Source organism: Pyrgilauda ruficollis, unplaced genomic scaffold, assembly GCF_017590135.1.
Source record: "Pyrgilauda ruficollis isolate IOZ18807 unplaced genomic scaffold, ASM1759013v1 scaffold38, whole genome shotgun sequence".
Classification (NCBI taxonomy): domain Eukaryota; kingdom Metazoa; phylum Chordata; class Aves; order Passeriformes; family Passeridae; genus Pyrgilauda; species Pyrgilauda ruficollis.
Genome location: NW_024525267.1, coordinates 4,901,776 through 4,925,194, shown reverse-complemented (window position 1 = coordinate 4,925,194; position 23,419 = coordinate 4,901,776). Strand labels below are relative to the sequence as shown.

At 46.9% G+C, this 23,419-nt stretch overlaps 1 protein-coding gene across 1 annotated transcript; it reads right to left on the bottom strand.

Annotated features, from left to right (window-relative positions):
- Positions 1-1,277: 1,277 nt before the first annotated feature.
- EXOC3L4 (exocyst complex component 3 like 4) lies at positions 1,278-20,317 on the bottom strand. The gene is made up of 11 exons (XM_041476397.1): positions 19,984-20,317; positions 16,349-17,000; positions 13,668-13,785; positions 12,550-12,675; positions 11,206-11,306; positions 9,734-9,829; positions 7,623-7,737; positions 5,541-5,663; positions 5,111-5,263; positions 3,600-3,721; positions 1,278-1,440 (listed from the first exon to the last, which is right to left on the bottom strand). The coding sequence occupies exons 1-11, from the start codon at positions 20,315-20,317 to the stop codon at positions 1,278-1,280; spliced, it is 2,103 nt and encodes a 700-aa protein (XP_041332331.1).
- Positions 20,318-23,419: the final 3,102 nt, after the last annotated feature.

Below are 23,419 nucleotides of genomic sequence, written 5' to 3'. Positions count from 1 at the left end.
GCTGAAATTTATGCTGGTGCAACCCAAAGCAAAGGAAACAAAAGAGATTCACTTCTGATGCAGTAAGCTCTGCTGCCAGAAAAAATAGTGTTCAAGGCTATGCCATGTCCACATTTATCATTTTAGTAGGTCATGAACACATCTCTGTAAAGTCTTAGATTAAATCCTGTGGAGGGCAACCTAAAGGATAAATTGAATTAAATAAAATCAGATTTCTCCAGCTTTAGGCTGCTGAATGCTTCTTTCAGTCTCCCCTGCAGATGCTGGATGTAATGCTTTGGATCCTTCGTGGAGTTAACCCTGTGATTATCCATGCCCATCAATGAGATGATGCTGGTTTACACCAGAGGAGGATCTCATCTATAGCACTGTCTGTCCACCTCACATTTGGTTTCGTACTGCAGTCAGACTGTAACAGATTTCTTAAAATGCATTTAAACACACAAGCAAATGGACTGGAGGCATGGTGACAGCTTGGAGCCTCCCTCCACATGGCATATCCGATCCAGACGTGTCTGTACACGTGGAGATGTGATGGCATGAACAGATCTTCAGTCCAACAGGAGTTTTGCAAGGCAGCACTTGACTGAGGAACATCTGCTGAAAGGCCAGAGGGGCCATGGGGGCCACCCTGGAGGGGAGAGCGTTCCATGTGCTCCGTGTCCTGGCATTGGGGTTTGGTTACCCAGTGTTTTCCTCCCCAAGCAGGTCGTGGTTTCTGGACTCAGGTCACAGCGTCATGACCTTGTGTCATACCAGCTCAGCCAGTTGGTTTGTGGGGGAGGAAATAAAACTTGGGTGCTACCACATCCCTGCCCAAGTTCTGCCCCTTGGTTGCTCATGGGCACTAATTATGAGGGAGGCTCTTGCTCTGCTGCTGTATAATTATGCAGAGCACAGTCCAAGCCTTAATATAGGGCTGAGGCCTTAATTTAGCTCTGAGTGACTTGCTTTTGGTTTTCTCCTGTTCTTTGAAAATATATTTAATCTTGTTTCACACAGTGGAGCAGCTTCCTAGCAATAGAATCCATATGGAACATGAGGTGGACACTGTGCCTGGGCTGGAGCTGCTGCCCAGGAGCTCTCACAGGAGGTTGGTGTCTTGGTGCATTTGTTGTCTTTGGGTTCTGAACTCTGGGTAGCAAGTTCAGGGAACTACTCCTTTCTCCACAGCAGTCAAAAGTTTGGGTTTGCAGGGGAGCAAGATGGATTAGCAGATTTTGGATCATGTGTAAAGGCAGTGTAGGAGGAGGCAGGATGCTGACTTTGGTCCTGTGTTAGAAGCAGCTGCAGATTACTGGAACATCAATTTCAGTGAAGAGTGTACTGTCCTTCCCTCCATTGGAGCTCTCCTGTGTGTGGCACACTTGCCGAAAAATCGCCGCTCTCCTGGCGCGCCCCAGCCCCCGGAGCGCCAGGATGGCCAGGATGTGCTCCTTCCTGCAGAAATCAAACAAGACCTGGCTCAGATCTAGCCAGCAAAACCATCCCAGAGCAAGATGGTTGTTGTTAGCAACCAACAGCTATGCTGGAGACAGAGCAAGGCTATAGCAAAGTGCCAGGGACTGACTCCTTGCCACACCGGAGGAGCCACCAGCATGGGAGTCTGCAGCCTCTGGAGGTATCAAACCAGCGAGCAGCAGCTCCTGCCACACCACACTGGTGGGACAGCCTCCTGCTGCTGGTGCTGCAGGGAATTTCCTCCTCTCTCTCCACACCCGTGATGCCCTTTGCATGTTTTCCAGAGTAGCTGTGGACCTTTTGTGTGATGATTATTTTGAGATGAGTAATGGAAGTGCTAATATTTAGGAAGCTGATAGACACTAATTAGATTAGAGCTGGAAAGCCAACTTGGAAACATACTCTGTTCCAGTAATCTCAGTGTATACAAATTCAGCAATGTCTCGGAGAGCTCAGGGGAAAAATTAACAGGGACCTGAACAGGAAGCAATGCAGGTCCAGCAGGTTCCGCCTCGTTTTCCAAACTTCATTGTTAAAATAATGTTACTCAATAATGGAAAAACAGAAATTAAATAAACCAAGAGGACAAGCCTTAAAACCTGGCTTGGGACTGAGGCTAATGATGAAAAACTAGCACAAATAATGGCCTTGTAAATGGCTTTTCTGACTGGAAAATGGTTTTCAAATATCATTGATGATTAGCCGTCATTTACCTCCCCCTTCCTTCCCAGACCAGGAACTGCCTCTTTTTCAGCTTAGTCTGGCCACTGGGATTAAACCCTTATTGGGGTTTATTTATTTGTTTGGTTTTTTGTTTGTAGGGATTTTTTTTTTTGTAAGATAGGTATGTTCACCTAGGAAATTACTCAGGAACAATTGTTCCTTTACATATCCATGTCTTGAATTCCCCCACACAGATAAGCCTGAGGAATATCTGAACCACGCAAGTTAAATCTAGTTATGAAAAATGTTGAGCCTCAGTTTTGGGGAGAAGTGAATATATTTAATGTGATCTTTTTTTTTTTTTTTCAATATTTGAGGGTCCACTACAGTATTCTAGCAATTAGTTAAATCTAATGGATTATTTTGATTGTATAAATGTCATCCAGTGATTAAACTTTTGGTGGGGTTTTTTTGGTTTTTTCTGAAATTACTCTGATGAAATGGAATTTATTGCAATCTGTACTACTGATATTCATTCTCAGTAGTTGAAAGAAGAGCTGTAGAAGAGAAGGTAACTTCTTATTTGCAGCTGCTTAGCAATGCACAGAGCTAGTCACTTTCTTTACTTTTCCAGGAGTTTTAAATTTTCCAGATGCAGCCTTGGAACAGAAAATGGAAAGTACAAAAGAAAGAATTTGTAATTTTTTCCAAAATTTAATGGCTGTGTTGAGGCCAATTCAGAAATTGCAGCTGATCTGTGTCAATGGCTGCCACACTTTGAGGTCTGGGTCTGGGAACAGGAGACAAACTATTTGCTCCAAATCTGGAGCCTGCAAATTGGCAAACAGGGCTGATACTGGTGATGCAGTGGAAAACAAACTGGAGCTTCACTGTGAAATAAAGTTCATTTAGAGCAATAAAATGGAATTCAATGATAGAATGCATGGGGATGGTTCAAAACTGTGTCAGGGGAGCTCTAGACTTGACATTATGAAGCATTTTTTAAATGAGGTGCTAGAGCAGGTTTCCTAGAGAGGTAGGTGATGTCCCAAGCCTGTCAGTGCTCAAGAGGCATTTGGGCAATGCCTTTAATAATTTACATTAACTTTTGGTCAGGCCTGAAGTGATCAGGAAGTTGGACTGGATTATCACTGCAAGTCCCTTCCTAATAGACTGAAATAGTTCAGTTCTGTTCTATTCTATTCAATCACATTCCATTCCGTTCTATTCTAAAATGAAAGGGCTTTGAAGGTAATTTATGTACATAATATGATACAGCACACAGGGGAAAAATAGAAAAAGTGTGCAGCCATAAAGAGAGAAAAATAAATTGAGGCTCCCACTGTTGCTGGCATCCTGATCTCTAATGTGTGGCCACCCACAAAAAGAAGCTGAAGAGTTCAGCCCAGGCACAGGAAAAGCTGGTGCTGTTTGGGATGGAGCCCAACAGTTCTGGCATCTGCCACTTCACGTACCTGATGTCTGGATAGTCCTGGCACAGCTCCTTGACATATGCCTTGATCTTGTCTTTTTTATTCTCCCCAGTGATACTGGCAATGTGATATATGACGGGGAGGAGCCAGTCAGCTTTGGAGCCCTGTGGACAAAGAATCACATGGGGACATCAGGGACAGCAGCACCCGCTAAATGCTAAATGCCTTTTTCCCTGCAGGGAGAGCACGGCAGTGGGATGTACTGGAGTGAGCCAGGACTGGTGCAGGCAGGACAGGCTGCCTCAGGCAGCAGCAGGGTGCTGGGTGGCAATGGCAAGGCACCCCTGGGGGCTCTCCCAGGCCTGACTCTGAACTTCCCCATCCTCACAAGCACCCAAGCAAGCCAGACCCTGAGCAGGGCATTGTGGCTGTGTATAGTAGCATAGTAGCAGATGCCAGAGACTTCACCTCCTGCTGCTTGATAGTTTCATGTGCCTCATCTCTGAGATGGGATTTAGTGCCCTGGATGCCTGACTTTCCACAAAATCCAATTAATTCAACTCTGACTTCCCTGAAAATCCCAGACTGTTGCTGTGAGAGACAGGAATGTTAAAGGTTAACAACTCAACCAACTGCTGTCATTGTTTTTACCAGCAGACCCCTAACCTGCAACAATCAAGTCTTGTTGGATCTACAGGTGGTGATACCTTCCTCTCTGCTATCTGCTTTTATACTTTCTTACTTTTCCTTATATATTTTCTTAAGTGATATTTTTATACTTTTATAATGTTATATTACTATAGGTAATAACCAAAATGGCTACATATCTCCTTTCCATTGTAATCAAATTGTTTTAAAATAAACCAGCCATATAAACACACACACATACAGAGATACACACATCCATCCATCCATCTGTCTATCTATCTATCTATCTACCTATCTAATCTATATATCTCACACCAGTCATTCAGTGTTGTGCTGCTCTAATCTTGCCCAAGGGATTTATTAACAGGAACCTCAGTTACCCCACCTTTAGGGTCAGGTTGTAACAGTTGTCCATCACAAAACACTCAGACTCCCATCGCTTTCTCCCCACACCCTGCTGTACACAGACTTGTGTACCCAGATGGAAATCCTTATGGGACTCAACTCCATGAGCTGTATCCAGGGCAGGGATCCTTTGGTGACAAAGTGCATCCCATGGCCTGAGGGAACAGGCCCAGGAAGAAGCTGCCACAGGATGAGTGTGATCCTACAGCACATGAACCATCCCATACAAAGCTCCCTGGGAACACATTAAAACACCAAGTGCTGCCGTCAGAGAGCTGCTGGCTGAACATGCTCAAGCTGCCAATGCAGAGAGGCTGCCAGGCTGGAAACCCACACCATGAACCTGCAGTAAGCACCCTGCTCACTCTTTTCAGCACTTCTATATTTCTTGAGGCTTGTCCTCCTCAAGAGCCTGCTGCCTGGTCCCTGTGAAGCCAAGTGGGAAAATTGCACCTCTGGGAGTGGGACAGCCAGGGGATGCCAAGAAACAACTCCCATACCTGATCAATGAGTGTATTGTGAATGATTGCAGCTTCCTGGCTCATCTTTCTGCTGACTTGCTGACGTGTCTCCCTGTTCATTTTCCATCTGGGTTTGATGATCTGTGTGACATATTCCTTCACCACGTATTTATGAACTTCATGTAGAAGCTCCTGGTTAAAAAGAAGCAAACCTCATGGTGTTTTTTGTCCATTCAAGGCCAAGGCAGTGAGAGAGGGCAGGGAAAGCCCTCAGGTCTTTGGCAGCACCTGAGGGCATAGGGGAGGTACAGGAAGGCAGCACACCATCAGCACACACTCATGTCTGCAGCCCTCAGAGTTACAAAAAGCAACCACTGTTACAGAGGAGTCTGCAGGTCTTACCACAGCCTGAAAATGATGGTGTGGCCCCTCAGCATTCCTATGCCCAGGTGTGGGACTGGCTGCCTACCTGCCCCAGGGGCTTCTTCATGTGCTGCAGGTGCTCAGAGAACTGCGAGATTGCCGACACCAGAGAGTCCGGCCTTTCCGTCGCCAAAATCCAGGTCTTGGTCAGGATTTTCTTAAGGAGTGGCTGAAAAAAGACCAACTCACTGATGGCATGGGTATGTTCAGAGTAGCTGATGATGCCCTAGCTGAAGGCACCCAGCTATACACCTGATCTCAGGCTTGAACGGAAAGCACAGAGCACCCCCTCTGCATGAAGACACATGAGGAGCAGGCTGGGTTTCTCTCTCTACCCCAGGGAACTGACACCCATGTATCCCCTTCCTGGGTAGGCAACCCACTGCAGAGGGGAGAAGCATCATGCCCTGAGCAGGAGATGTTTTGGCATTAAAGACTTATTTAGGATACCTCATTTCCTTGCTCTGTGCCACCTTCTGGTCCATCAACTCTATTTCTTTAGGTAAATAAATTTGTTTCTTTAATGTATTGGGGAAGAAAGAGATGAGAATGTTAATCACAAGCAACTCAGGCATGACTAGAACAGGCTGTGGTGGGTAACCATATATGCCAGTGTTACATGGAAACGAAAATTCACTTGGTAGTGAATCTCTTGGAAATTAACCCAGTAATCCATAACCTCCACAGCCTTCTCCATAAGGAAATCAAGCTCTTCGTGTTTACAGCCATTCCAGGAGGCTCTCTGTACTCCTGCAGACCTGCATGAAGTCTTGCTGGAATTTTCCTTGTGCTCCTTGCTCTGATGTGGTGGTGGGGAGAATGGCAGCTGGGAGCATCTCCAGATTTATGCCTCATGGTTAGGGATGACATGGGAGTGATGGCACTGTTTCCCACCTGTCCTGGGTACAAGGTACTCTGACCAAGTGTCCTTAACAGGTTATTTTCCTTTGTTGGGTCCATAGAGCTAATGTACCTTCATATAGAAACAGCAATATCTGCTAAAAACTTGTGGGACCTGGAAGACCCTTCCCTAAAGGTCAAATGCAAAATATCCTTCTTCTGGCATGTCCCCTTTTCTCTTCCTAGCTCTCATACTCTCTGTCTTTAGACTCCTGGCAATCTCCTTCCCAGTTATCTCCCCCCTTGCTGTGCTCCCAGCCTGCCTGAGAGTTGTTTAGAAATGCTTTGACTCGGCTTCTCTCAGTTCTCACGACATTTCAGCTCTCTTGCTCAATACCTTGGCTCAGGGCCTTTCCTCATCTGCTGCTTAGACTCCAAGGCAAGATCTGCAGTCACTGGAAAGTCCCCTTGGCTAGGAGGGCTTGGCTTAGGCTGGAGAAATTCCATGACTGTCCTGGTTTCTGGAAGTTATGTTTGGGGATTTAGAAAGTGAATTAGGGTAAGTGAAAAGGGGTGGGACCAAAGGCTTGATTTCCCCCATGTCTTCTATAATGCCAGCTGGAGCTAGCAGATCCCAACTGGCTGAGAGCAGAAAGGTTCATCTACATCACCTGAGAAGCACAAACCTCATTGCAGCACATTGCCTTTTAGACCTCTTAACAGAAGTCAAATTTTATCAGAGTTTTATCAGTTGATACAAGACCTTTAGCATTCTCATTCTGGAATAATCAGTCTTTTGTCACCATGGGAACAGCCTGGAAAAATCACCCCTACCAGAATGAATTCTGTCCTATCTGAAGAGGTTTCTGACAGACTGTGATGGTAGATCTATGAATCAATAAGTCAAAGTCCTGAAAAATCCAAATGACTTGATAGAAGGAAAAGCACCCCATTGGTGGTGTTCAGCTGGCCTCTCCAGTGCTTCACTTCAGATAAAATTTTCCCCACTGCTTTGCCTGAGAGACTGGAAGCTGCTAAATATCCTTTTCTTTTGATTGCTATTAACAGCTTGAAAAATGTACCATTGCTCATAGCAAAAAATTCCCAGGATGCTGGAAGTGTTGCTTTTTAAGGGGGATTTCCACAGGTGATAAATACATTTTGGAGGGACCATAATGTCATGTGCTCAAAATGAGGCTTAGTTGGTGAGACAAGGGAAGGGCAATGACCCTCAGCTGCTGCACATAACCCTTATAATGAGGAAATAATGTGGCCAAGATCCTCTTACCTGTGTTTTTGTTCTTAATTTTGTTAAAAAAATATTTGTGAAGTTCCTTGTCAGAGCTGCCAAAATCTTCTGCAGTTCCTCAGTATTGACTTCAAACGTTGTTTCTAACCCTGACCTACAGAGAGACAGAGATCACCAATGAGTTAATGTTAAAATGTAAACTATTACACGGCCCTAAGCATGTTATCTGGATTGGCATGTTGGATATTATTTTTAAATAAACTTGTGTTTCTACTACTTCCTCTTGGAAACACTTAATGAGTCAAAGTAATGGTTCTTTTTGCACAATCCTGTACACTGAAAATTAACCATAGATGAGTAACTGTGGTTAAAAACCCCCTCAGACTTCCTCATCAGGTGGGACAGTGCAGCCATGCAGAGCAGGTGCGTAGGCCAGTTGCAAAATTATTTCCAGGTACGTGGGAGAGAACAGAAGGCTATGGGGGAAAAGTAAATAATAAAGCCAGAGAAGGGAAAGCTGCTGACCCTGTGTCCCCCAGAGCCTGTCTGATTCACTCCACACAATGTCTATCAGCAGCAGCTGGGATGGTAACTGCAGGGATGGAAACCTGTGGAATTTCCTAAGGACAGTGACATACTTCTGTGATGTTTCACCTTGCGAGAAAGTAAACTTCTGGGAGGTTAATGAAATTCCCAGTGTGTGTGAGTGCTTTAGGGGCGTTGTGACCTCCTGGATTTCTTCTCACTTTCCATCCCCGTCCCACTGTAACATGCTCAGTGTTTGTGAGGTGGGGAACTGAGGCAGCACCATCACAAAAAGAAGCATCACCAGTGATGCCTGAGCATCCCTGGATGTGCCCCATCCACTGCTGTAACCACAGAGAACAGCAGGTTCCTGTCACTGCCCAGATTTGTATGTCTGGAGCTGCCCTGGCAGGACTACAAGGCACCCAACACCATCCCTGTCATCCCAGGCTGGAGCTCAGGACTGTAACTCCAGATGAACACCTGAAGTCTGGGTCCAGCACCCAAAAAAATCGTGCTGTTAGGACACCTACCTCTGCCCCACAAGTCATCATCCCAGGCTGATGAAGGTTTAACTTGACTCAGGAATAAACCCATCACCCAAACACTGCCAGCTCCCTGCCTGGGGCTGGCGTCTCCCTTCAGCCCCTCTCCACTGCCCAGCAGGGAAGAGGCAGCAATGTCCCGCGGGAGCAGCAACAGGCAGGGAAAGCCATTTCGTCGGCGAGGTGAGCATTGCTGGAGAGACCGTGCCATCTAGAGACTTGCTGGCGGTAGTGCTCGCTGCGGCTGGAGCCGTCGGCTCCTGCGAGACACAGCACGAAATCCCCTCCATCCCCTGAATAATACTTGACATATGCATCCCTGCCGGAGCGGTGCAGCAGCAGGGGCTGGAAATCACACCCCAGTCTTTCGGGTGGCCAGAGCCCACACGCTAATCCTTGTGGCGTTTTCCCGGGTTGACAAAAAAAAAAAAAAAAAAAAAAAGGCACCACATCTGTGTGGCAAAGATGTCCCCAGATGCTGATGAGCCCCTGGACCTCAGCATGGGGCTGATGGAGCAGACCCTGGTACATGCACTCACTGGCACCGTCCTACTTATGGGGTGTGTGGTAGATCCTTGACACTCAGCCTGAGGATACCTGTTCATCAGAGGCACTTTCCAACATGTGGCCTGAAGTAACTAATTCAAGCAAAGCCCTGGAAGTTCCAGATGCCAGCAGCAATGGCAGGCATTTATTTTTGGGTTGAGTGCTTTCATGGAGTTTCCTCCAGCCCAGTGCCAAAGGCAGCCTTGAGGCCATGTTTCTGAGTTTATTCTGCTAACCTCAAGAAAGAAAAAAAAAAAAAAAAAAAAAAAAAAAAAGGAAAAAAAAACCTCCCCTGAGGATGAAAAAGATGCTCTGAAAATGAGTTCAAAATTCATGCAAGCACTGCACCCATCCATATTTCTGTATCTTCACCCTTGTGGCTTTTATTTGCTTCCCTTGGGGGAAATCTGTGAGATCAGAAGGGCTGGAGGCTGAGCACTCACCAGGGCACCTCAAGGACAGCTTGGTCTTTCCTTTCCAGATCCTGCCAACCCCCCAGACCCCAGAAAAGTGGTTCAGGGGGAGCAGACTTACACCAGGTCATGGAAGCTGTTGATGTAGGCAACAAGGTAGGGCACAAAGATGGGGCTGTCCTGGGCAGTGCTCCACGCCATGAACTCCTGCTCAAACCTGTAGGAAAATACAGCCAGGTATCACTAACAGTGGGGCACTGAGGGTGCCTCATCTTCTGTGAACGTGGTGGTGTCAGGAGACACCCGTGGCTGGCCCAACCTGTCCCCTCTGTATGCAGGCAAGTTTTTTCCAGCTGTCATAACAAGAGTGTGCAGTGGAGGGAATAGATGGCAGATAATTGTGGGTTTAGGATGTGCTCGCTTGAACAGGTACGCAGTGCTTTTGGAGAGATGCCAGGGATGTTGGGAGGCCAAATCTCTGACTTTTCCTCATGCTGAGGGTTTAATTGCAGGTGTGGTACACAGGCTTATAAGTCTGAGCCTTCATTTCGCTGGCTTTTGGGGCAATATATTATGTGCCTTTTGAGAACACAGGGCTGATTATATAACAGAAGATGTATAGGAATAGGGCAGCACGCCTACCTCCCCTCCCCCCAAAACCTCAGTGTGGCTGTTAGGTAGTTGGTTTTTTTTTGTAGCACCAATTTCATGGGGTTGACAGCTGTTTCACAGCCAGATCCACACTGAAGGCAGGAGGCTGTGTGCTCAGGCAGCCTTTGCCTGGTGGTCCCATTCTTTGTCAGGGTAAAGGAACCTGCTTGAGCTGGCCCCAGCCACTTGCATCTCAGGTTTGTTTAAGTAAAAGCTTAAGCCCTGGCAGCTCCAGCTTGCATTTTAGACAGGTTTTGGTTGTTTGTTTTTGGTTTGTTTTTTTTTTTTAATTAAAAACTAAAGAAAAGGAAAAAAATTAAGAAAAAAAAAAAGAGAGAACAAAGAAAAGGAAAAAATAAGAACAAAAAAAAAAGAAAAAAACATTAATTCAGCAGTTTCCTTTGGACACTGGCTAAATTTTAAGGGACTCAGGAGGCAGTCCATCTGTGTGTTTTGCCAGGGTATAGCAGAGAGGGTCTCATCAGCCATTTTTTATGCCCATAGCCAGAGAAAAACACTCAGCAGAACTCATCCCAGGATACCTAAATGATGTTTTGGGCAAACCGGCTTTTGGTCTGAGGGGTCCATAAACACTGCTTGCTCATGACTGAAGCTGCAAGTGATCAGTGTCCCATGTCACAAAAGTCCTGGGTGGATGGGACTGCAGTGATCCCATCCCTTTCCAGGTAGCAGCTACTTTCCAGACCTCTGACATTAGATTTTTGTACTCACAAGAGTCCCATCTGGGTCTGTTTACGACTCCCTCCAAGCTGTTTTGCAGCTTGCTATTTACTGGGCTCATCGTGATCTCTAATTCTCTCAGGAGCAGCGTTGTGCCTGCTCAGTGCCAGTGTCTGGTCCAGTACCTGGACCTTTTTCCTGTTTTTTTTTACCAGTATGGGACTCATTTAGAAAGAAAGTACTGCCCAGAGCAGTGATGACCTTGGTATGAATTCAAGCAGCTCTGCCATGCACAACTCAAGCATTTTTGTTTCCAGGCTTCTGCTGATAGCTCCAGATAACTTCACGTGCTGTCCAATGATCTAGAAAAGGGAACGAAGACACTCCAGTGAGTGGGACAAGCCCTGGTGAAACATCCTGCTCAAGGATCTCATGCAGCTTTGGCTGGTAAGAATGGCTCACCTAGCAAAGGGGCAACTGTTGCCAGGAGGTTTTCATTAATCTCTGGCAGTTTTAAAAATTATATTGCAGAATGGGTCAAGAAGCACCAAATTATTTGTGATGTCATCATTCACCCTAATAGCCTCATGCCCTTCTGCTGTCTGAGTGTGAGTTAGAGGCGGTGTTGGCTGGAGCTCTGGGGTGTCCTGGTATCATTCTCCTCTTTTGGGGGAATTGCTGGAATTCCCCCAACCCAAAGCCCAAGGGGAGTTGAGCTGTCCCCGTGTATGACCCCATGATAAGGGTGACTATAAGTCCCATCCCTGAGGCTCCACACAAGCCCCCTTCTCAGGAGTGATACCAGGGCAGCACAGAGGGTCAGCATCACCCTGAACTCTCATTTGCACTGGAATTCCTCCCAGATTCCCATTCCCACAACCCCAGCTGCACTTCTGGACTGAGGTGTGTTGCAGTCCTACTCTAGTACTTCCCTTGGCTTCCTATCCATCTGCTAAATCATTTCAGACCTGCCCTCCCTGCGATCACATAATGTGTCATATTCCTCTATGGAAAAAGAGTCACATCAATGGGCAAAACTCTTTGATTTTCTTTCTTTCTCTCTCCCTCTCTTTTTCTGCTAGTATTATTTAATTGAAGTGACTCAACCAATTGAGTGATGAGAATTAATCCAAACCCCTCCTGCCTTTATTACACTGTAGTCCCTAAACTAGTAGGGGCTTTTGTTTTTTGTACTGTTTAAATTGGAGTGGCTGTCACTGCCTACAGCCTTTCCCCAGCTTCCACAGCCCTGGGACAAAGTTGTTCTTTAAGCCAAAGGTTTTTTCAAAGAAACCTTTTCTTTCCACCTTTTTTCCAATTCTCTTTCTTCTTCCTAATCAAAGAGGTTTAGGGACTTTAAAATCAGTTGCCTATTATGTTGCTGACACAATTGACAGCAGGTTTAATTTGCAGCTAGAAGGCAAGCGGGAGAGCTAAAAGTTGTAATAAATGGCATTTTCTGCTCTAATGTATTCTGCCAGTGTGTGGCTTACATAAATTATCGCAGGAGGCGGTACTTCCACCCCAGAAGGAAAGGATCCAGTTTCCCTGGAGCCACAGACACCCCCTCCCCTCCCCCCCACTTTCCCCCAGCTAATTAAATACCGTTTGAATATCAAAAGAGAGTGAGGCGTGGTAGAGGTTTTCCTTCTCTTCTAAATGAACTTCCTTCTCCCACTTCTCTGTGACCTCTAGTCTCAGGATGTTTCCAAAATAACTTTTGATTTTCCCCTAAATGTTAAACACAGGAAGGAAACATGCAGCTCAGGATAATGAAGCAAACACAAGTGCAGCACCTCTCTGCATTTTGCTCCATCAGCACATGGGTGCGCCATCACGCACGGCATGGCAAGGTGGAAAGGTGAGCACAGTCACAGGCCTTGCTCCAGACCTCAGGAGAAATCAGGAGCTGTGCTCTGTGTGTGCAAGGTACTCCCAAATCAAAGGAGAGTCGTTCTCCTGGCAGGGAAACAGTGGGTCAGCTGTTTGTTTGATTGCAAAGTCCTCCAGCACATGGAATGCACCAGGTCAGGATTAAAGATCAAACCAGTCCTTTCCAGGGTACAGCCAGTCAGGTAAGCAGCAGCACCATTCAGTCCTGGCTGATAAATCAATCTTGTTGCTGGTGAAACAAAGTGATCTTTCACCAGCACGGTGAAGCAAAACTGATTTCATTCAGCTGGGTACCTTGAGCTCACCTTGAGCTGTGCCCTGATTCAGAAATTATTTGCAAGAAGATGTCTGAGCCCAGCAAAGAGCCAGGAAAGTCTTACACAGGGTGCCAGACAAGGACTGCAGAAAGACAACAGGGAAGTGCCTTCATCAGAGGACACAAACCATGAGTGTGTGCTCTGGTGGGGGATGCCCAAAGTCTGTCAATAGCACACCTCCGATGGGCTGGAGGAGATCCCACACAGGGACAGTAGCTGCTAGAATGCCTTTGTCCCTGACTTTGCAATGCAAAGTACAATCTACTGAAACCCAGCAACGACCTTTCAGTAAGTGTCTGCCATACTGAGTGGGTCTGGTACAGTCCTGTTCGCTCTGCTTGGTATTCAGGAATTTTTTGCTTTAGAGGACAGGCCACTTTGTGTGGGGCCAATAGGACTCAGCACCTGGTGGGGCTGGAAACCACAATGTAGTCATCCAAGACCTCTGTCTGGGAGGCTGGGGCTCCTGTACCTTCCCTGGGAGGCACATGGGGACTAGGTCAAAACTCTCACCTTTGCCGAAGCAATGTAGTCGTTTTTCAGTTTATCCCAATCAGCTGGTGTTAACAGCAAGGACAGATTTTCTGTCTTAACCTCTGGTTTGAGCTCAGGATGACCCAGAAAGAGTTCACTGGAAAGAATAAAATGAAAAAATTATAATGCCTCAGAGTGTGAATAAACTGATAGAATATTCATGCAGCATGAGCTACATAATTACTAAGCCATGAGAAATATACTTAAAGCTTAAATTGTGCTGCTTGTTTTCAAGGTTTAACAAGAAAATCTTTCCTTTCTATTCAAAATCCTAATTATTCAAACCCAAAATGATCTAAGGTTCCAGCCCACCTCAGAAATCATGAGACTCCTGAGTTGTTTGGACATGAAAAGTGCTATGAGATTTTACTCTTTAAAATAAACAACGTGAAGCTGATTCATTTGACTAGAAGCCTGCAAAATGCCTTTCAGGGTAATTCCTGTAGTAGCACGTTGCTTTGGAGTTAGCCCATCTCCCTGCCTCCCCTGCAGTGTCATATCACAGCTCATGTCAGCCTGTGATTTGTCTCTGTGCGTTATCCTGATCCAGAGGAGGTGGCAGAGCAGGACCTGGAAGGCACTCCCATGCCTGGGACACCAGCCATGTTCCCCTGCAGATGGAAGTGGTGGGTAGACGTGCAGCTACAGAGTCTGACTCCAAAGAGGGCTCAGCTGACACGAGATTTTGCTGCTCACTTTCCTCTGGACTGACATGTAATCAGGACAGCTGATTAGCTCAGAAGCAGGGGAAGGGAGGGAGTGCCTGCATTCCTCTCTCTGGGGCAGGAAAAATGTTATTAGCCTGTACAATTGAATGTGCTACTCCTGCAACCTGCCACAGACTGTGGAGGCACTGCATCTTGCAGGGCAGTGAAGGTGGAAAAGAGAAAGAAGAAAATATTCATGCCCTTCATGAAGGTGGGGTCTAGGTTTTGAGCTGTCATATTGTTAATTGAGGAACATGGCTGCAATGTCCTACATACAGCCTGCACATTTCCTCAGCCACCAAAAAGGGTTCCCATTGCCACACCAACACTGTGCCCACAGTTGGGTTCAGATACAAGGAAGAACTGTAATGTACAAGGTCAGGCTGCTGCCGAGTGACTGCTCAGCATAAAATAAGTCCAGCCTGCTGGTAGTGTCCTGGAGTCAATGCTTCCGTGGTCATGGTTCAGATTTCCCAGAGAGGAGCATCTCCACACGTGGAGCATTGCACAACCCAGCTGCTGCCAGAGCCTACTGCTCCTTTTAAAGGAGAACATAGATTTAAATACTCACTCTCCACCACAACTGAAAGGAAAAATGTGTATCCAAGGGGATTATTCCCACCTCTTTAATTTTCTTTTTCTCATTTGTTTGAATTGTAACATCAATAATGAGTTTGAGTCAGTCAATCTCCTCCTTTTTTATTATTTATTCCAAGAGACAATGAGGTTTTTTTGAATGGGAAAATCAAATGGAAACAGCCCAGAACAGCCAGGTAATTGCAAGCAGTGCCCAAAACAACTGAATCTCAATAAACCCTTTCACAGCAATTTAGAGAAATATGGCGGGGGCATTTTTCTTTGGTGCAGAATCTGGCTGCTGAAGCTCATTTCTTTCCTTGCTCTCCTGCAATGGCAGGTGGGGCCATGCAGGAATTTCGCTTCAGATGAGATCTTGCAGGATTTGTGATACTGGGGGGGTTACATACATTATTATGCTCACCACACTCTAGGTGGGGTTTTAAGAGCGACTGGGTAAGTTCACAGAAGAAACCTCTTGAGGGCTGTTCAAAACAAAGACCACTGCAATGGAAATGTTTCTTACCCAAAAGCTACCCCAGGCTAGGGATGTTCCGGACAACAGTGTGCTGCTGCTTGCCCTGCTCTGTCACTGCCTCCTTTCTGACCATTTTGACCCACTGGCTGGCTCAGTGCTGAAAGTCCTGCCTTCACTCCTTCCTTGTTTTATTTGAGGACTCCAGTGGGTTTGTGTTTCTCCCTTCCTTGAACATCTGGTTCAGACCATACCTGGAGGCCAGCTACCAGGACAGACACAATTTTGCTTTGACAGAACTCTTTTACATGCTTATTTTCCAGACCCCTGAACTGCAAGGAGCTATGTCTTAAACCCCTCCCATTCAACCAACAGACACATCTGAGACAGAACCTTTGTTTTCATGTGTCTAATTACCCTCCATGATGTCTTGACTCCTGTTTTAGAGGACTCTGACCCCATGCATGGGGGTTAACGTGGGCCGTTTCCAAATGTATCACAATTTTAATTAAACAGGAAGAAGACATCCCCCACAGGCCCCTGCCTGTGCCTGGAAAAGTTACTGAACAGCTGTTGGATCTTGCAATATATGCAGAAAGGAGCAAGTTTATCAGAGCAGGTTTATCAAATGCAGGGAGGAGCTTCCTGGCACATGGGAACAGCAAGTGGGAGAGGGAGGGGGAAATGGGGTGATGTAGATCTGTAAAAAGCAGCAAGTGCTTTATCCACAGACCTTTGTCCCCACCTATTAACAGATTTGCTACCTGGCTCCACTGTAGTCACTGCATCTCGCTTGCTTGCTTGCATGGAAAACTGAAAATGGTCTGGTGCTTTTGGAGTACCCCACATCCCCATGGCTCCCTGGAGGAGGCAGAAGCATTGTGGAAAACACAGCAGCTCACCTGTGGTAGGTGTTGGCCACCCAGTCAAGCAAGGTGTAGAGCTCGTGGAAGTCCAGTGGTCCCTGGGAGAGTTCTTGCAAATGTGAGGCAATGGCATTGTGAAAAGCTTCCACATATGTGTCACACACCTGGTACTCCTCTGGATAGCATTTTTTTACTGATGACTTGATTTTCAGTAAATCTTCCCTCAGGTGTTCCTGGAGGAAATGTAAGTGGAGATCAAGCCAAGAAGTTGCCTCTTCCCTTGATGCCATGGGTGCCTTCAGGACTCTTTTTCTTGCGCTCTCCTTGACAGCTTCCCTCCATTGCTCCCTCCACTTTCTGGGCCTGCCCAGTAAATCTGAGCCAGGACGAGCAGCATTGTCTGTGCTGGAATGAGCTGCTTCTTCAAGGGCAATTAAAGTCACCATGGAGGTCAGCATGGTATGCTGTAAAGTGGGATCCTCCAGTGTTTCCTCCACTATGGACTTGATTGCATTTGTGATGGAGTTATAAAGCAAATCCACATCCTTGGATTTCCGTACAAGCTCCTGGGGGTTATCACTGTATTTCTCAGAATCCCGTTCAGAGATAGTCTCATCTTCCATTAGCTTGATACTTGCAAATGCTTCCAAAAGTTGTCTTTTCTGAATAAGTTCATTGATTTCCATTACTGCAGAAACAGGGGGAAGGGGTTGGGACAAAGCAGGCATTAGGTTACTGACAGGTTGGTAACAGGACAAGATGTCTGACAGGGAGACTTGCAGGGGGCTGTTCATAGTCAGGTCCCAGCAGTGCCTCTGAGACTGCCCCTCGGTCTCCCTGATCTCCTCAGCTCCTCTTGGACGCAGGAGAGGAAAACAGTGGGAAAAGCAATCGCTGCAAATTGAGCCACATTCCTAAACAGCTGGTTACAGAGACAGGAAATATAAAAAAACCTGATAGCTCTGCAGGAAGGCCTCAAGCAATGGCTGGTGAGGTTGCACAGAAGGACACTGGAGGCTCAGGCTGCATAAAACTCTGCTCCTCTGGCTCTGTCCCTCTGCTGGCGTGGAGATGAGGTGGAACTGGCAGCAGGAATGGTTCAGAACATACCTTACCAGCAGGATTTCCTTTAGCATAAATGTCCTTGTTTTCCTGCATACCACTGTGCTCAGCACAGCTCTGCTGCTGTGTTGGCCATGGTGGTGTAGCCCAGCTCAGGCACCTCTGGCTGAAAGGGCATTTCAGTGTGCTGCCCAAGAGGGCAGGGAGAGTGCCCAGGGTTCTGGCAGGGGCAGTGGGAGGGAGCACAGCAGGACAGACCCCTTTGGGTGTCCTGAACTCCTGGGTCAGATCTCTTTCTCAATGCTTATGTGTGTCCCAGCCAACCCACAAGCATGTCCTCAGAGATAGCCGGGCCCTGAGAGCCTCCTGTCTGTAAGCCCACAGTCAGGTGCCAAGCACTGCCTCACACCAGCGATGCTTTTTTACCAAGTGCTGAGCACTGCTGTCCCTCAGTGTTTTGGGGAGGTGTGGGCATTGTAGGGGCATCTAAACCTGTGGATTTGTGGTGCTCCTGGTACTCAGATCTCACATGGGTTTCTCCACCTCCTTTGCTTTTGGCACCCACTGCCAGAACAGGCTGGTGTTGGCTGGGGGGAAGTCACCCAATACTGCTCCTCCCAAAGTGGTTGAGGTCTACTGAGTTTCCCATTTGTTTTGCAAAGTCTTGCTCATGCCTATTTGCCAGTAAGATGAGAAGTATTTGCCATGAGTTCAGGAGATCCAAGAGCACTGTTAGCTGTTGAGAGATCCCGAGAAGCTCGCACCCTTTTCCATCTCCCTAACAGAAGCTTTGAACAGGAGATCCCACTCTGACACTGGGCATAAATAAAATACTAAGAGAAGGGAAAGGGTATCCCTTAGGCATGTGTGGCCACTGCTTCTGGGACATACACATACAAAATGATACAGAAAAATTGGAGAGCACTCAAAGAAGGACTGGTTCATAGCACATAATTTCTGCCCTTAGGCTTGTTTGCATACAGGTTTTATGTCATATGTACCAAGTAATTTTTGTAGCATTAGAGTATCTGTATGAAGACAGAAATATGCCAAATAACCAAACTATTGATGCGTCATAGAACACATAGATCGTTGCGTGCCTCTATGGTGCTACAGTTGCTTCTGCACTCAGAAAGGAGAGAAATTCTATCAATTAAGTTGGACTCTTCTAGATAATTTAATATAAAACCTGTGTTTACACAAATGCTTGCAGTGAGAGACTAGAGAAATACATTCTGTTCTGTTTATCAAAGTGAGAAAACACCATTTAATCACCATCTAGGATAATTATTCAGGGAGGTGATGTTGGGTGCTAAATGGATCTTTAATTCAGCAATACAAGATCAGCCAGCTGGTGGTTGAAGGAAGACAATTGAAAGGCAATTAACTATTATGCAGCTTAATGGTGCACGTGGTGGAATCTCCATCACTTGTCATATTATCTCAGGATGGGATGTGTTTCTGACAGAGCTGCTCGAGTCCAGGCCAAACACAAGCTATTGGGCAGAGAATGGGCCTTATTCATGCAATTTTTCAGCTCGTTTATTTCAGAAGATCAGAAAGCTTGTGATAACATTTTCTGCCACTCCTCATCTCTGACCCTTGGAGATCAGACTAGCCAAGTTTATGAGGTGGGCTCAGATCCAGTTTACCAAGCTCACAATGTATCGATGTAAAGCAATAAATCATTTCCCAGCCCAGCAGAGCACATTACAGCAGTGAGGCAGCATTAGCCCATGCATCTGATCCCTGTGGCACCCTGTGCAGTACACCAAGAATTTCTTTCTAGAAATTTAGGCTGAGGAAAGGCCAAGTCATGTTTCACCTCAGTCTATGCAGGTGAATGCATTGTAGCACCTCTGCCCTGAGAAGGTGGAGGACAGCAGTGCTCAAACCATAATCGAAGTCATTGCAGTCTGCTTACACCTGGGGAAAGGTGAGAGCTACACTAAAGGGAATTGTTATAATTCATCTGAGGCCTAGCTATAAAATGCTGACAAAACACATGAGAGTAACCAGCCTGAGGAAGACAAAAATCAAATACTTGCAACACTGCTATTGTGAGGACAGGTGGAAAGTCAATGCAAGAGAGCAAAATATCTGTGGGAGTCTCTTTGCAAGGCAATCTCTAAGATTATGAACCAAAGTGGAGCTTCCAAGCCAAATCATAGCCAAACCATCTTTCTTCCCCTCTAGGCCTTGCAGCACCCTACAGAGCACAGTTGGAGGACCATTAGTCTGAGAGCTAAAGAGCAGAAATTGTCCAGGACAGCAATGCAGGCAATAGCACACTGCACTTGTAGATACTGTCAGCCCAGCAGTTCCCATACTGTGCTCAGCTGCTTGGTGGCTGATCCGTGTGATGGGCAATATCACCCTGACAGGTTGATAGAGTGGCTGCTGATGTGGCTAAACTAACGCAGAGGAGGCCACAGAGCAGCATGTTCAGTGACAGAGCCTTGCCCAGGCTGGGCCAGGTAACACCCAAAAAGCCCATGCAAGGGGTGCCCAGTTCTTTAGCACCTCTGTTGGGCCCAAGCCTTGCACACTGTAAATTAACATTACATTTACCCTCCCAGGAAAATGGCACTGGTGGTTTTGTGTCTTACCTGAAAGAGGTTTTGCTTCAATGGGCTCACATATTTCACCAACCTTCTCCACGCTATTACAGATCGTGGGTTTTTTCTCCTCGTAGCTCCTGAGTGTTTGCAGAAGTTTTTTTGCATTCCAAGTGCCAGAATCTTCCTTCCCTCTCTCTTTCTTCAGACTTCGTTTTGATTTCCGGATACTTAACATTGTTTTAATACCTCTTTCAAAGAACCCACTGTCCCTGCTCTGCGAATCTGAGCTGCTCAGTTCAGAAGCGACCTCCATCTTTTCCTCCCCTGGACTGTTCAGTGGAGAGGCTGGTTCTGAGGTCACACTCCTTGTGTCTAACTCCATATTTCTATTTATCTGGTCCTTCAACAGGAGGTTTACCAAACAGGTTGATGGCAATCACTGAAATGCATAAAACAGCAGAATTAGAGATGTCCTTAATAGGGTATTACTGTGTCTCCAAAGTCAGTCCTGGACTGAAAATCTGACCCGTTCCTTTCTGTGCCTAAATACAAGGACAGAGCAAGATGTTGCAGCCTGTAGCTGCTGAAACAATCTCTCTACCCACAGACAGCAGATGCTGGCCTGCACCTGGTGCTCTGGAAAGCTTCAATTAACTCCATAAAACAGGCAAGTGGCAACTATTTCTCCAGCACCAAGGAATCATGAGATATCAGAGATGTTGAAATCTGTGTAAACATACCATTTCAGTGGGTAACCAGATATGGCTTTACTTTCCATTCTTCTAAATGGATTTCCAGCCATGCAGGAATAATAATCTTCCTGAATCTCACTGGGTTGTTTCCACTTTCTGATGTGAATATGGCATCTTTGGGTTTTGTTGCTACTTCTGCCCAGCTCAAAACCTGAGCTGCTGCTGCTGCTGGAGGTGGCCCAGAGGTGAATGGTACCCAGCAGGTGGCTGAGCTCTGCTCTAGCCCCTTCCACCAAAGCAACAACTACCTCTGCACTCTGAATCGTCATGGTTACAGCACAGGAGGCAATACAAGGCAGGAGGGGCTCACAGCACTCATCCTGCCTCAGAGCACTGCATCCCAGTATGCCAAGGAGGGTATCTCCAGGGTCAAACAAACTCTGCACAAGCCGCAGGAGATGCTGCAGGAGATTCCAGATTTCAGCAGAAGTGCTCCTGTCAGTGCTGCTGGGCTGCAGTCACAGCCTCTGCACTTGCTCAGCTCCTGCCCTGCTGCAGACAACCTCCCCTCTGCCCACCCTGAGGGCTGCCCAGGTGTTTGGGAAGAGGGAGGAGAGAGGTTTTGCCTTCCCTCCTTGCAAAAGGCTCCCAGACCACCAGCTGATACAGCCCATTCACAGAGCCATTGTACATTGCAGTGCCCTGAGGATGGAAAATGTCACATTTCTCCAGAGCAGGCTCAAGGCAGCTGAGTGAACAGTTCAAATGAATAGAAACAGCTATTGCTTGAGGTGACACAGGAACTGCCTGTGTTGGGTCTGTCCAGCCCACAGAAGCCAGAGATTGAAAAAAAATTGCAGTCAATAGACATGTTGGGACTCTGGAAATAGAGCTCATCCTTTCTCAGTCAGAATTTTGCTCCCTTGTGCGTGGTTATTTCACAGGCTGTGAAGTGCAGGGATGACATCTTCCCATGGGTTTGCTGAGCTGCTTGCCCAGTGGGGCTCAGACCCTACCTCACACACTCTCACAGGAGGGAGTATTTAACCATTCACTGCCTTGCTCAGGAGCTCACCCATCACAGCCCATACAGCGGATGGGAGGGACAGGAGGGCACCCCACTGTCCAGGGATTTCAATGAAAGGAGGCTGAGATCTCAGCTCAGACTCTGCATGGGGGTTCTGCAGACAGAGTGGAGCAGCAGCAATGGTCAAAGGGGTGACCGAGATGGTGGAGAGAGCCAGGGGAAAAGGAATAAAAGATCTGAGCCCGTGAGAAAGGAAAGGAATACATACCCCACTACTGACAGAAGTGATCCCTCCACAGCAAGCTGGGATAGCACAGGTGTGATCCACAGAAACTGAGAGCAGCTCCGTGCTGCAGGAAATCCAGGGCAGATGCAGTGGTGGGTGAGCAGCTCTGCAGGACAGAGCTCCGGGCCAGCTCATCCACCTCAGCTGACTGGGGCACCATCCCTCACACATGTGCTGGCTGAGGGGCTCCCTCTGGGAATGGTGCTGCTCTCCATCCTCCTTTACCCTCTGAAAAAGGCTGTTAAAAGTGAAAAAAAAAGGCTCCTGCCCAAGAGCCGCAGCACCTTCACTTGTTTGATCTCTGGAAAAGACTCGGCACTGTTTCACTTTCACTACGTCTGAGCATTTAAAAGAAAAGGTAGGGGAAAAAAAAATTCCAGGTTAATTATTAACTACAAGTGGAGACAGGGCTTTGAATCTGAGGTTCTGCGATGGGGTGAGCTGCTGCCTTGAGATGGCCTGGGGCAATGAAAGGAAGAGGATTTCAGGATGAAGTCCAGTCCGGATGGGCTGAAGCCCCACATTATCTGGGTAGAGGGGTTCAAAAGCAGCCCCAGAGCTGCTGTGTGGGATGGCTGCATTTCACCCCCTTCTGCCCTGTTTGTGCAGGTCACGGGTGGCTTGGTCCCAGTAATGATTGCCAGACGTGGGTGAGGGACAGAGAGTAATGTGTCCCCTGATTAAATATTTATATATTCACATCCTCACTTTGCCCTGTGGGCACTTATTTCCATGGGGTTCCTGGCCCTGGATCCCTCCATTCTCAGAGCATTTGGGAACCTTAGAGGGAACTCAAAGCAAAAGAGCATGAAAAAAGGGGCCTTGAAGGTTTTAACAAGATTAAACACAGTCACTTGGTTTGTCACTGAGTTGTGTAAAATGATTTAACCCTGGGGCTCCTTTAGTGCCCAGGTAGAGGCAAGTCAGGCTGCCAGATGTCCAAGGTCCTGGTGTAAAGCAAGAGGGGTAAATCAGGAGGTGCCACCATGCCATGGGCAGTGTGCATTCCTTTGCTTTAGGAGCCTGCCAGCATGACACCTGTCAGTGTGATAAGGGACACCAAAGAGATTAGTGATAGAAAGATGCAATAAATGGCATTTGGACTTTGTGCTGTGCAGAGGAGAACAGCAAGAGAATGGAGGATAACAGTCTCCTATACCTCTGGAAGAGACTGTGTGTCCAGAAGAGGGAAAGTGTGTGGGATGGGAATAATTATGATCATATTAAACAGGGAAGCGTGGCAGCATGGACTTGGTGTGAAATTGCCCTGATGGTGAAATGGGACTGGGCAGAGCATCATTTGTGGCTGCCCCATGGTGCAGGGGGAGTCCTGCCTGAAGCCTCCCTCAGCCAGGCAGTGCAGTGCTGAGCTTTCTGTCCTTGGGCTCTTCAAAGTCATGTGTAAGCCAGAGACTGCCCTGCTGTACTGGGGAAAACCATTACTGATAATGCTTCTGCCACCTGGCAGGCTGACAATGT

Coding starts and splice junctions, on each gene's coding strand:
- EXOC3L4 (XM_041476397.1), bottom strand. CDS start 20,317: ATGGAGTTAGACACAAGGAGTGTGACCTCAGAACCAGCCTCTCCACTG. Junction 11,307..12,549: donor TCTCTTTTGATATTCAAACG/GTATTTAATTAG, acceptor TCCCTTTTCTAG/ATCATTGGACAGCACGTGAA. Junction 1,441..3,599: donor CAGGACTATCCAGACATCAG/GTACGTGAAGTG, acceptor TGATTTCTGCAG/GAAGGAGCACATCCTGGCCA.